The 15390-nt window shown below is 34.4% G+C and overlaps 1 protein-coding gene across 3 annotated transcripts in view; it reads left to right on the top strand.

Annotated features, from left to right (window-relative positions):
* CTNNA3 (catenin alpha 3) overlaps positions 1–15390 on the top strand; it is a 1783100-nt gene that overhangs the window by 1195612 nt on the left and 572098 nt on the right. For all 3 annotated transcript variants that reach the window (XM_030941008.1, XM_030941007.1, XM_030941009.1), the window contains exon 11: positions 2968–3124. In XM_030941008.1, the coding sequence (XP_030796868.1) occupies positions 2968–3124 (157 nt within the window). The remainder of the gene's footprint in view (positions 1–2967; positions 3125–15390) is intronic.

Raw genomic sequence — 15390 nt, 5'->3', positions numbered from 1 at the left:
AAGGCTACTAGAACGGCCCAGTTAAGATATAATAAGGCCTGAACTTAAAAGAAACTGTTTCAAAGGTGAACTGACAGACTACATAATTATCAGGGTCAAGTGACTGACATGTAAACATTTCAACCATAATTTAAAGAAACAAAATGCCTCAGAAAGCAACATAATTCATTTTTTAAAAAGCTTTGGTTTTACATGAAGAAGATTTAAGAATGGTTATTTTATTTTCTCTAGATATATGGCTAAAATTTTAGGAGTGTGACATTGGGATGAACATTTTTCTGCCTTAAAGAGGGTTAGAAGAAGAATTCTGAATTGTGTCTTCTTTTAGATTTAAGCTAAATATCAGAAGAGTCAAGTAGGATAAAGCTTCCTCATAGTGTGCAGTGTTGAATCAGATAAATTGGATCAGCAGCAGAACTGAAAATATTCTTATAAAATATAGCCTGTCTTATATTCATAACTTCGTATCTCCACTGAGGGTTTTACACCAGTACTTTAAAAGTATACTTTGCTGTGAAGGCATAATTTCAGTACAACCACATGTGTGCATAGTTGTCCAATTGCAAGAACAATGAAACACCAGGGACCAGAGACATTGCAGTATACACAAAGGTACATTGTAAGTTAATAGGTTAATAAAACTCTAAAACTGAAGTCAAGGCTTACTGCACAGTAGTTATTTCTAAAGTTAGGGTGTTTCCTTAAAATTTAATATGTTCCTCTTTTATAGAAAAGAAATAAAAAGGGGGATTTAAATATATTATTCTCAGGCAACTAATTTTTTCCATCTTCTACCTTCAATAATGTGGTGACAGGAAGTGACTTAAGGTGCCATCTTTAGGATATTCAGTAGAAAAAGCTTCTTTTTATTGTTATCATTGTATGAGAGGTCTTCAAAACGTTTATTGAACATGTGTTTTATGAAAAAGTTATGCATAGAATTCAACATTTTTGCACCAAAATAAACTTGTACTAACTTGTAATAATGTGTGTGGATAGGATCTGGTTTGACTGATTGAAAATAAGAGACATCATTTTGAAAAGAGCTCTATATTAGTCTGTTCTAAAACTGCTAATAAAGACAGAACTGAAACTGGGTAATTTATAAAGGAAAGAGGTTTAATTGACTCACAGTTCCACAGGAAACTCACAATCACGGCAGAGGGGGGGATGCAAACATGTCCTTCTTTACATGGCGGCAGGAAGGAGAAGTTCTGAGCAAAAGGGGAAAACCCCCTTATGAAACTATCAGATCTCGTGAGAACTCAACTGACTATCATGAGAACAGCATAGAGGTAACTGCCCTCATGATTCAAGTACCTCCCACCAGGTCCCTCCCATGACATATGGGAATTATGAGAGTTACAATTCAAGATGAGATTTGAGTGGAGACACAGCTAAACTATATCAAACCCCTATGAAAGGCAACATAAACTCTGCTAAAATTGAAGAAGAAACATCATATTTATGCAAAGTTTGAGTGGAAGATTGATGAAATCATTAATGCTTTACAAAATATTCATGGAGACAATGCCCCAAATTAATTATCAGTTTACAAACCGATAACTCATTTTAACAAGAGGTGAGATGATGTTGAAGATGAAGCTCACAGAAGCAGCCAATTCACATCCATTTGTGATTTAAAAAAAATTATATTATTCATGCCCTAATTGAAAGGAACCAGTGATTAACAGCACAAGCAATAGCAAACACCATAAACATCCTAATCGCTTCAGTTTACACAATTCTGACTAAAAAATTAAAGTTGAACAAACATTCCACTCAATGAGTATCCAAACCATTGTGCCCAGATCAGCTGCAGACAACAGCAGAGCTTTCGATGGAATTTTTAATCAGTGGGATCAAGATCCTGAATTACTTCTTTAAAGAATTGTAACAGGAGATGAAACACAGCTTTACAAGTACAATTCTGAAGACATCATAATCAAAGCAATGGCTTGTGAGAGATGGACGTGATCCAATCAAAGCAAAAACAGACCAGTCAAGAACAAGGGTTATGGCAATAGTTTTTTGATATGCTGAAGGCATTTTGCTTAATGACTTCCTGGAAGGCCAAAGAATGATAACATCTGCTTACTATGAGAGTGGTTTGAGAAAATTAGCCGAAACTTTAACAGAAATACGCCCAAGAATGTGTCACCAGAATGTCTTTCTTCACCATTACAGTGCTTATGCTCATTTATCTCCTGAAACAAGGGCAATATTTCAGGAATATCCATGGGAAATCACTGGGCTCAACTTACAGTACTAATTTGGTTATTTCTGATTTCTTTTTGTTTACTAATTTGAAAAAAAAAATCTGTTAAAGGCATCCATTTCTCACCAGTTAATAATGTAAAAAAGACTGGATTGACATGTTTAAATTCCCAGAATCATCAGTTCTTTAACGATAGATTAAATGCCTGATATCATCACTTAGAAAAGTGTCTTGAACTCGATGGAACTTATGGTGACAAAGTTTATATTTAAAAAAGTTTTTTAAATATAAACTCTGCAATGATAGAGTAGGAAAAATTTAAAAATAAAAATTATTTATACCTATATAATTTATATTAATAAACATAAAACATTTTATACTTTTCAATATAAACTGTATATATGTGGAGACATTTTACTGTTTTTCCTGTCGTCGAGGATGAATGTATTTAAGTATTTAATTTAAATAATCTAATTTTAATACACAATGTATTTAAAGAAATCACGGAGTAAACATTCTACATCTTTACAGATTTTTTAAATTCCATTTTTATGTTTAATATGAATGAATATAATTTTATTTTATTGCTTTAATATTTTTTATTTATTTTATATATTTAAGAATTATAAGTGCAGATTTCTTACATGCATATATTGCATAGTGGTGAAGTGTGGGCTTTTCGTGTACCCATCACCCAAATAGTGAACATCGTAACCAATAGGTAATTTTTTCAATCCTTATCTTTATAGATTATTAATGCTGCACTTGCTTTGGCTGCAAGACCCAAAAGTCAAGTGGTCAAAAACACCATGGAAATGTACAAGCGTACATGGGAGAATCATATACATGTCCTCACTGAAGCCGTAGATGACATTACAAGCATTGATGACTTCCTTGCTGTATCTGGTATGTTTTTATTCTTTTAATTTGTTTATTTTCTCTTGTCAGTTTTATAAAATAGAATAATACTGGGCCAGGCATGGTGGCTTACACCTGAAATGCCAACACTTTGGGAAGCCAAGGCAGGTGGATTACTTGAGATCAGGAGTTCGAGACCAGCCTGGCCAAGTGGTGAAACCCCAGCTCTACTAAAATTATGAAAATTGGCTGGGCATCTTAGCTAATGTTTGTGATCCTAGCTACTCAAGAGGCTGCACAGGACAATTGCTTGAACCCAGGAGGCAGAGGTTGCAGTGAGCTGAGATCATGTCACCACACTCCAGCCTGGGCAACAGAGCTGGACTCTATCTCAAAAAACAAAACAACAAACAAACAAACAAAAGAATAATACTGAATAAAATTAATTTTATTTAATATAGTAAACATTTAATTGATTGTATTTCTGGATGCAATATGTTGCCATGTATTAGCAGCAGTTGTGTCATCCATGGTCTACTCTGGGATTACAAGCTTCATCTCTTGTAATCCTTTTAAATTTAACAATTTACACAGAGTCTATAAAAGAAACTCCTATTCATGGCCAAAACATATTAGAAAATAATACCTCGAAGTCTTAGGTTTTTCCTAGATTTTCAAATAAATCCACATTTTCTCCCTCTAATAAATTTATATATCTTGATTTCCCTGTACTTCTTTTCCAACCAAATTTTTCTCCCCTCAAGGAAAACAATATATTAATGGGAAAACATCATTGATTTGAAATGTGTGAACCACAAAATCTGAGACAGATCTCAGTCAATTTGGGAAGTTTATTTTGCCAAAGTTGGGGACATGCACCCATGACACAGCCTCAGAAGTTCCTGATGACATGTGCCCAAGGTGGTCAGAGCACAGTTTACTTTTATACATTTTAGGGAGACATAAGACATCAATCAACATATGTAAGATAAACAATGGTTCAGTCTAGAAAGGTGGAACAAATTGAAGCAAAAGTGGGACAAGCAGAAACGGGAAGGGGGCTTCCAGGTCACAGGTAGATAAGAGATAAATGGTTGCAATATTTTGAGTTTCTGATTAACTTTTCCAAAGGAGGCGATCAGATATGCATTTATCTCACTGAGCAGAGAGATGACTTTGAGTAGAACGGGAGGCAGGTTTCTCCTAAGCAGTTCCCAGCTTGACTTTTCCCTTTGGCTTAGTCATTTTGGGGCCCCAAGATTTATTTTCCTTTCACAGATGCAATATGATAATTCAACAACCGTTATATGTATTTGACAGTGCTAATCTAAATAATTAAATAAACAAGTCTAAATATCTAACTTCAACAGACAAGCTTGAGATTCCACGTGAAGCCCAGATTATTATCTCATCACAAATTAGAATAATATCCCACAGGATTGTGAAGATACTCTTATAAATCAATATCCTCAGAAGCATAATTCAAGTTTTGTTTGTGTTGTAAGAACAAAGAACTAAACACATTTTAGTCTTTTTTATTCTCTCAAAAAGTAATCCTCTCTATAAAATAAATTACATTTTTTTTCTTTTTTGTGAGAGAAGGATTTTCTTGGAATGTGATAATATTCTTTCTTATAAAATGCAAATTCTCATGAATATCCAACTTCATTTTTTAAAGTTACCTGATTTAGTCCAGTCTAACCTATTGACTTCATTGCTTTCATGTATGTATAGCATTCTCATAATGAAAAATTATTCCAGAAACCAACTATATTTTCATGATACATTAATGAAAATTGAATATATGTTAATTACATATTTTAAAATTACTTTATTTTTATAGAATCAAAATTTTGAAAATATACAAAATGTATGGGAAAAAAAATTAATGGCCTTTGCTTCCACTACTCAGGAATAATAACCACTGCTAACTGATGATTTTTCTGTTCACCATTTTTCTAATATATATTTATATTTTCAAATGTGTATCATGCATATATATATATTTATGTTACTTGTGTTTTTACACATATTTGGCTGCATATTTCTGCATGATTGTATATTATTCAAGAACTTATTCATTTTTGTGTTCTTTTGTTAGCATTTAGATAAATAGTAATTTTAATTATTATAAACAATGTTAAGCATATTTTTGTCTATTTGCTATCTCCTTCATAAAGACTTTGCAAAGTAAATTCAATCTACACATTATATTGGAAAAGCCTTTTGTAATTTGATTGTTAAATAGTAGTTTCTGTGTTTTGGTTAAAAGGCAAAGGAACCTACTCACATTCATCAATGTAAAGATAGTTTAATATAATAATACTGACAGCACATAGGGAGAATCCTCTGGACATGCAAGAAGGGGAACCGGAACCATAATTTACCAATCTTTGCATGATTAGAACCTGGGGAGGCCTGGAATTCAGGGATATTGTAGGTCCTTTAAGCAGGAATTAATAGTTTTTCCCTTTAGTGCTAGATTAACCTGATATACTAATATTTTGGATCTGCTTCTTTTCATGGACAATTTAAGCGGTTCAAAACATAAGGAAGAAACAGAAAACTCATGTAAAGTTACTTAAATAACAAAAACCCTTCATTGTCACATAGCTAGATGTTTGATATAGTTGGCTCTAGGGTTACTGGCCCTAGCATACAGAGGACTTGTGTAGGAGCAGTTAAGCTATGTGGAGAGCGATATTTTAATGGCTAACATTATTTAGAATTGTCTGTACAGGAGGATAATAAAAAGTGGACTGATGGTTAATATGTTTAATTATTATTTTTAAATTCTGTACAGAAAATGCATATTATTTTCTATGCCCAGGGTGGACTGCTCATAATTTTCTACATTTTGGATGCACTGGTTGGTAGTAGTTCTGTTACAGGAAAGGGGTCCCATTCTAGACCCCAAGAGAGGGTTCTTAGATCTTGTGCAAGTAAAAATTTGGGGTAAGTCCGCAATGCAAAGTGAAAGCAAGTTTATCAAGAAAGTAAAGGAATGAAAGAATGGGTACTCCATTAGCAGAGCATCCCCGAGAACTGCTGGTTGACCATTTTTATGGTTATTTCTTGATGATATGCTAAACAGGGAGTGGATTAGTCATGCATCCCCCCTTGAGATCATATAGGGTAACTTCCTGATGTTGCCATGGCATTTGTAAATTGTCATGGGACTGATGGCAGTGTAGTAGTGAGGTTGACCAGAGGTCACTCTTGTGGCCATCTTGGTTTTGGTAGGATTTAGCCAGCTTCTATACTGCAACCTGTTTTATCAGTAAGGTCTTTATGACCGATATCTTGTGCCGACCTCTTATCTCATCCTGTGACTTAGAATGCCTTAGCTGTCTGGGAATGCAGCCCAGTAGGTTTCAACCTCATTTTACCAAGCTCCTGTTCAAGATGGAGTTATTCTGGTTCACATGCCTCTGACAGTTCAAGGTTATTATTGTTATTATTATTATTATTATTATTATTATTATTATTATTATTATTATTTTGAGAAGGAGTCTCACTCTGTCACCCAGGCTGCAGTGCAGTGGTGCAATCTCAGCTCACTGCAACCTCCGCCTCCCAGATTCAAGCAATTCTCCTGCCTCACCCTCCCAAGTAGTTGGGATTACAGGCATGTGCCACCACGCCCGGCTAATTTTTTTGTATTTTTTAGTAAAGATGGGGATTCACCATACTGGCCAGGCTAGTCTCAAACTCCTGACCTTGTGATCCACCCGCCTCGACCTCCCAAAGTGCTTAGATTACAGGCGTGAGCCACCGTGCCCAGCCCAGTTCAAGGTTATTAATGTGTAAGCATCTCTGGATTCTGTTGATGTTCCCTCATGGTTGCATCTTAAAGCATTGCATCTCCAAGCATTACACAACACCATTTAAAACAGAAAAAGAAGCTGGCTTGCAGCTTTAACTTTTGAGAAAAAAGTCTTTCCCAGATGATTTTCATCAGTTTCTCTTCCTTGTCATAGGTCAAAACTTGGTTCCTCTCTCAATCTTGAGCCAATCACTGGCAAAAGAAAATTAGATTTCCAAGATGAGTTTAGAGAGTACTGATAAGTGATTAACAACTGAGTAGAAGCCAGAGGCAGTGGTAGTCCTAATTTGTACCATTTGTTTATTTCTGTGGCACAAATACTCCCACCTGTGCAGGTTTTAAGCTACCAGTGTGATGTCACTGAACTGAGTTGGTACAAAATGTATAGAATCGGCTCTTGTGAGCTGGTATAAACAGTTTCTAACTGAACACTAGGCTTAGACCAGCCACAGTTTAACCTTTATTGCTAGTCACTTACTACACAAAGAAAATCAGAGATTTGTTAGTAAAAAAAAAAGAGAAATGGCCATTAAACAGACAACCAGACATGTTTGACTAATATAGTGAGTGGTTTCCACTGCTCTCTCAAGTTTCTGTGCCTTCATAAACTTACCTTATATTAGTTTAGCTATGATTCTTTACCAGTGATCTTTTTGTAACATCATAATTTTTCAACATCTGCTCCCACAGATTATGGCATCTTCTCTCAAAAATTTCCCAGTCGAACAAAAGAGAAAGAATCTAGCTGGTCCTCTGGATCTTTTTCGTACCAGCCTAGATGCTCTAGGTCCAAAATAAGACCAATGAATAGATGGATTACTTTTTTTTTTTTTTTCAGATGGCTAATCATAGTTCGAATAGCTGTGATGAGAATTGCCACAATCTTGCATCTTCTGGGGGTTGGGGGGGGGGGCAGATTTTCTTAGAAAAGTTACAGATGTGTTTAATAGCAAATAGCTTATCTGGTACTTGTGTAGAATGATTGATATGGCTTGGCTATGTCCCCACCCAAATCTCATCTTGAATTATAATTCCTATAATTCCCACATGTTGTGGGAGGGACCAGGTAGAGATAATTGAATCATAGGGGTGGTTTCCCCCATCCTGTTTTTGTAATAGTGAGTTAGTTCTCATGAGATCTGATGGTTTTATAAAGGCTTCTTCCTTCACTGGGCTCTCATTCTCCTTCCTGGCATGATGTGAAAAATGATGTGTTTCCCTTTCCACCATGATTGTAAGTTTCCTGAGGCCTTCCTAGCCAAGTGGAATTGTGAGTCAATTAAACCTCTGTTCTTTATAAATTACCCAGTCTTTGGCAGTTCTTTAGAGCAGCATGAGAATGGACTAATACAATGATCTTTTAGAGTGATATGTTGTGGTTTGTATTCAGAGATTTCTGGTTCATCTTTTGTCAGGTAGATCAATTGTCAAGTTAGTTCTTAAGGTATGTGTGTTGTGAATTACTTAGAGAAAATTTTACTTTAAAAATTTTTATAAGCATTTAGCCACTCATGGGCTTTCTTTCAGGAGTCAATACTAATATTATATATATATACACACACACACATATATATGTGTGTGTGTGTGTATATATGTGTGTGTGTGTGTATAGAGAGAGAGAGAGAGAGAGACTATTTTCCAGATAGATAGATAGATAGATAGATAGATAGATAGATAGATAGATGGAAAAATGGTCCAAAACAGATTTCCATTTTCTTCTGAATCATTTGTGAAAACTTGGGAATTCTCAGAATATCAGCTCTCTACATTAAAATATAAAGAAAAATATAAATTTAAAATCAGTGGTAAAGGACTCTTAGACTTTAAACTATTTTTTTGTTATTAGCACAGAGGAAGATCACATGTGATAAAATATTTGCTTATAATGTTTTAATATGATTCAGTGGTCCACTATTGACTAAAGATTCTTGAAATGAGGGTATCTCTAATGACAGATGTCTTCTGTTTATCCATGGCAGTTATATATTTAAAACTGAAAGTTTTTCAATGATCATTTAAAAATTATTCATACCATCAACAAACGTCTCATGATAAACATATATTTTCAGAGGTTAGTTTGCATAAATTGACTCATCATGAGCTATAAACTTTGATAGAAGGGATGAATGATTTTGACCATAAGAATTGTTCAATAATTACTAAGAACTGATTAAATATGAAGGTTTGTAAAAATACAACCTTTCTTTTATTTATTCCTTAGTTTATTTAATATTTCATAATTATGAGTGCTAACGCCTGTGAAAGGTAGTGGAGATTGAACAATGAGTAAAAGGTAGTGGAAGAGATTACTTGCAAAAGAACTGTAACAGTGGAGATCAAACGAGGATTGGTGGAAGAGATTGACAGTGGTTTTTGAATTTTTTGAAAACTAGATTGGCCACTTCTATATTAGAATTAACAATGTTATTCCCTTATTGTGTAGTGTTCTGATTATAATATCATATTGATCTTTAGTGAATTGTAGTATTGAAGGATAGTTGAAGATGTGCTTTATTCTGTATTTAAAATTTTTCTTAAATATGTTCACTTTTCCTCCATATTCACTGCTACTACGCCAGTTCAAATAACTTTCGCCTAAGTTGCTGTAGAATCTTAATAGGACCTCTTACTTCCACGGTTTTGCCTTAAGTCTCTTAATAGGTATTTGCTGAATGAATAAAAGTATTTATTCCCATTTTAAATTCTGTATCAACATTAATTTTTCAGATTTATGTCTTCTTAATTCCTTTAATGTGTTTAGCCCCAGGATTAATATTTTTAAAAATCTTCAAATTATGAAAAAATAACTTTCAGCATTAATCATCACAATGTTCTTTGACCTTGGTTTAGTAACACAAAGGTAACTTTCAATGCCATGAAAAATGCACTAACAAGCGTCACCACCAGACTACATCCTGCCCTGGGGCCTAATTGCTGCTGCATCTCCACATCACAGGTGCACAGCCTACATCCCCCAACACCCTCCCAGCAGGTTGCAGTGTTATATTACCAGCTGAATCCAGTGGTGCCACAGGGTCCCTGTTACCTGAGCCCACACAGAGACCTAAATCCCAGGGAACAGGCAGTTCTGCACATCAGGGAGGCTTTCCCCAGACATGGGAATCCAAAGCACATGCTTCCAAGAGCCTGAGAGCCACCTTCCCTGATGACAGTGACCTTGTTCCCTGCAGCAATCGGGCCATCATGTGCCTGCACACACTGCCCAGGGGCCTGAGGACCAGCTTGCTTATGACCCACTGCCATGAATACTGATTCCCACATCTGCCACTTAGGGCTTAAGGACTGCCCTGTCTGGGATGTGCCACCATCACAACCCAGCAAAACTTGCCCCACCACCAACAGTACCTTTGTGTACTACCCAGGATCCTAAGAACTGGTCCATGCAACGCATACCACCAGAGGTGCCTGTGCACTCCCTAGGGATCCAAGGACTGGCCTGCCTGGAGGCCCCATCTCCAACAAAGTCACACCACAGCTTTTGGGAACAACCAGAGCATAAGACACTGTGAAGCCATAGATGCTACAATTAGGCAAAAAAAAAAAAAAAAAAAAAAAAAAAAGAATAAAAATGAAAAAAGCCTACATGGCATTTGGAATGTAACTATGCAAACAAATATTCTATTCATATTTTAGAAATTCCAGAAGGAAAAGAAATGAGAAAATGAATAGGCCATTTATTTAATGAAACAATAGCTGAAAAGTTTCCAACTCTTGGGAGACAATCATCTAAATATAGGGAGCTCAAATGTTCCCAAATCAATTAAATCCAAAAAGGTTATCTCTGAGGCACCTGATAGCCAAATTGTCAAAGCAAAGATAAAAATGGAATTATAAAAACACTAAAAGAAAGCATCAAGTCACATATGAGGGTATCTTTATCTGACTAACAGCAGATTTCTCAGCAGAAACCTTACAAGCCAGGAGAGGATAGAATGATATATTCAGATTGTTGGAATAAAAACAAAACAAAACAAAAAAAAAAACCTTTCAACTAAGAATACAATAAACCATAAAGCTATTCTTTAGAAAGGAAGGAGACATAAAATTTTTCCCAGACATACAAAGACTGAGGGAATTAATCACCACTAAACCGAGCCTACAAGAAATGCTTAAGGTACTCCAACCTCTGAGAGTGAAAGGATGTTATCTATCAATTAAGCAAAAGCAGATACATATCTATATCATTGGTAGATGTTACCTACCACTTAAGGAAAACATGAAGGCATACAACTCACTGGTAAAGCACATACACAAATGAGAAAAAGAAAGGAATAAAATTTTATCACTACAGAAAACCACCAAACCACAAAAATAATAAAAGAAGTAAGGAACTAACGCTATAGAAGCAATTACAAAACAACTAACAAAATGACAAGAGTAAGTCCTCATCTATCAATAACAACCTTAAATGTAAACAGTTTAAATTCCCTAATTAAAATATATAAACTGGCTGAATTAAAAAACTGAGACCCAACTATTTGCTGCTTATGAAACTCACTCTTCATTTAAAAACACACATAGACTATAACAGAACGGATTAAACAAGATATTCCATGCAAATGGAAACAAAAAATGTGCAAAGGTAGCAATGCTTATATCAGACAAAATAGACTTTTATTAAAAATAAAAAGATAAAAAAAGACAGAGGTCATTATATAGTGATTAAAAATTAATTCAGCAAGAGGAAATAACAATTGTTAATATATATCCACCCAACACCAGAACACCCAGATATTTAGGGCAAATATTACTAATGTTAAAGAGAGAGATAGAGACACCAATGTAATAATAGTTGGGAACTTTAACACCTCACCATCTTCACCCTCAGCATTGCACGGCTAATCTAGACAGAAAGTCAACAAAGAAACATTGTACTTAAGCTTCATTTTATACCAAATGAACCTAATAGACATTTACAGAACATTTTTTCCAATGGCTACAAAATGCACATTCTTCTCATCAGCACATGGAACATTCTCTAGGATAGACCCTATTTTAGGCCCAAAACAACTCTAAATAATTTTTTCAAAAATGCAATTATACCGTGTATTCTCAGGTTTCAGTGGAATATAATTAGAAATCAGTAACAACAGGAACATTGGAAACTGTAAAAATACATAAAAATTAAACAACACCCAGCACTTTGCGAGGTCGAGGCAGGCGGTTCACGAGGTCAGAAGACCGAGACCATCTTAGCTAACACGGTGAAACCCCATCTTTACTAAAAATACAAAAAATTAGCCCGGCATGGTGGCGGCGCCTGTAGTTCCAGCTATTGGAGAGGCTGAAGCAGGAGAATGGCGGGAACCTGGGAGGCGGAGCTTGCAGTGAGCCGAGATCCGGCTACTGCACTCCAGCCTGGGCGACAGAGTGAGACTCCGTCTCAAAAAAAAAAAACCTTCTCCTGAATGACAAATGAATTCATGAAGAAATTAAGAAGGAAATTTTAAAGACTTCTTGAAAGAAATGAAAACAGAAACACGACATACCAAAAACCTATGGAACACAGAAGAATTAGTACAAGAAGGAAGCTTAATGGAATAAATACCTATATCAAAAAACAGATTTCAAATAACCTAGTGATACACCTTAAAAAATAGAAAAGCAAGAACACACCAAACCCAAAGTTATTGGAGGAAGATAAATAATAAAATCAGCACACAATGAAATAAATTAGAGGCAAAGAAAGAAAACAAAAGATTCGTGAAAAAGGTTGGTTTTTGAAAAAGTAAATCAAATCAACAAACTGTTATATAAAGAAAAAGACCTAAATAAATAATATCAGAAATGAACAACGAGATATTACAACTGACACCACAAAGATACAGATGATCATTAGAGACTGTTATGAACAACTGCACACCAACAAATTAAAAAACCTGAAGGAAATGGATACATTCCTAGACACATGTATAAAATGCCAAGATTGAACCAAAAACAAATAGAATTAAACAGACCAATAGAAAGTAAGAAGATTAAATCAGTAACAAAAAGTCTCTCAAGAAAGAAAAGTCCAAGACCAGATGGATTCACTAATGAATTTTAGCAAACTTTTAAATAACTAACACCAATGTTTCTCAAACTATTCCAGAAAATTGAAGATTAAGAAATTCTTCCTAATTAATTCTATGAAGCTAGCATTACCCTGATACCAAAATCAGACAAGGACACAACAGAAAAAAGAAAACTATGGGCCAATATGTCTGATGAACATAGATTTAAACACCCTCAACCAAATATTAGCAAATTGAACCTAACAGCACATCAAAAAGATAATACGCCTGATAAAGTAGAACTTATTCCAAAAATAAAACGATGGTTCAATATATGCAAATCAATAAATGTAATGCATCATATTAACAAAATAAAATTTAAAAAACAAATCTCAATAGACACAGAAAAATCATTTCATAAAATTCATCATCCCTTTATGATAAAAAAAACTCTTAACAACTTAGGCATAGAAGGAATACACCTCAACACAGTAAAGACCATATATGACAAACCCATGGCTAACGTTATACTGAATGAAGAAATACTGGAAGCTTTTTCTCTAAGAACTGGAACAAGACAAGGATACTTATTTTCATTACTTTTGTTCAATGTGGTACTAGAAGTCCTAGCCCAGAGCAATTAGGAAAAAGAAAGTAAGAAATTGCCATCCACATTGGAAAAGAGGAAGTCAAATTGTCTCTCTTTACAAACAACATGTTCTTATAAATAGAAAAATCTAATGACTCTGCCAAAATACTCTTAGAACTGGTAAATGAATTCATTAAAATTTCAGGATAAAAAAATCAACATACACAAATAATTAGTAGTTTATATACCAATAATGAACTAGGTGAAAAAGAAATTAAAAATGCAATCCTACTTACAGTAACTACAAAATAAAAGACACTTAGAAATAAATTTAACCAAGAAGGTCAAAGATGTCTACAATGAAAACTACAAAGCACTGATGAAAAAAATAGAAGAGGATAAAAAAAAAATTGAAAAACATTCCGTGCTCCTGGACTGAAAGAGTTAATATTGTTACAATGACCATTTTACCCAAGACAATCTACAGATTCAGTGCAATCCTTACCAAAATAATAATGATATTCCCTAAAGAAATGGAAAAACATCCTAAAATTTGTCTGGAACCACAAATGACCCCAAATACCTGATGCAATATCGAGCCAAAAGGGTGAAACTGGAGATATTACACTACCTGACTTCAAAATATAATATAGAGTAATATTAACCAAAACAACATGGTATGGTATAAAAACAGACACATAGACCAATGGAATAAGATAGAGAACCCGGAAATAAATCTATATATTTACAGTCAACTGATTTTAAACAAAGATGTCAAGAATATACATTGAAAAAATGATACCGTCTTCAATAAATGGTGCTCTGAAAACTGGATATTCATAAGCAGAAGATTGAAACTAGAAAACCATCTCTCACTATATTAAAAAATCAATTCAAAGTGGATTAGAGAATTAAATATCAGACTGAACCTTTAAAAGTACTAAAAAAGGTAAGGGAAATGTTGCAGGACATTGATCCAGGCAAAGACTTTATGGTTAAGACTTCAAAAGCATAGACCACAAAAGCAAAAATAGACAAATCAGACTATACAAAAACTACAAAGCTTCTACACAGCAAACAGTCAACAGAGTTAAGTTACAACCTACAGAATGAAAGAAGATATTTAAAAACTATTAATCTGGTAAGAGACTACTATCCATGATATATAATGAACTCAACTCAACAGCACAAAAACAAATAATCAAATTTAAAAATGAGCAAATTATCTGGACATTCATTTCTCAAAGGAAGGCATACAAATAGCCAATAAATATATGGAAAAAATGCTCAAAATCACTAATCATCAGGGAAATGCAAATCAAAACCACAATGAGGTATCATCTCACACCAGTCAGAGTTGCTATTATCAAAAAGACAAAAAAAAAAAAAAAAAAAAAAAAAAAAAGATGCTGGTGATGATGCAGAAGAAATGGAACTCTTATATACTGTTGGTGGGAATATAAACTAGTATAGCCACTATGGAGAAGAGTGTGGAGGTTCCTGAAAAAACTATAAATAGAATTTCCATATGATCTAGCAATCTCGCTACTCAGAATCTATCCCAAAGAAGAGAAATCACTGTATTAAAGAGATATCTGCAACCCCATGTTTATTGCAGTACTATGCATAATAGCAAAGATATGGGATTAATCTATGTGTTCAACAACAGGTTGAATTGATAAAGAAAATGTGGTATATATACACATGGAATACTAGTCAGCCATAAAGGATAATTAAATCCTGTCATTCACTGCAACATGCATAGAACTGGATGACATTAAGTGAAAGAAGAAGAAAAGAAAGTCAGACACCATATCTTCTCACTCCGATATGGAAGCTCAAAAAAAGGAAGAAATCCACAATTAAAGTAGTGTAAAATTATATA

This window comes from Rhinopithecus roxellana, chromosome 11 (assembly GCF_007565055.1).
Source record: "Rhinopithecus roxellana isolate Shanxi Qingling chromosome 11, ASM756505v1, whole genome shotgun sequence".
Classification (NCBI taxonomy): domain Eukaryota; kingdom Metazoa; phylum Chordata; class Mammalia; order Primates; family Cercopithecidae; genus Rhinopithecus; species Rhinopithecus roxellana.
The sequence above is the reverse complement of the archived record's forward strand: the minus strand, read 5'-3'. Positions and strand labels throughout refer to the sequence as shown.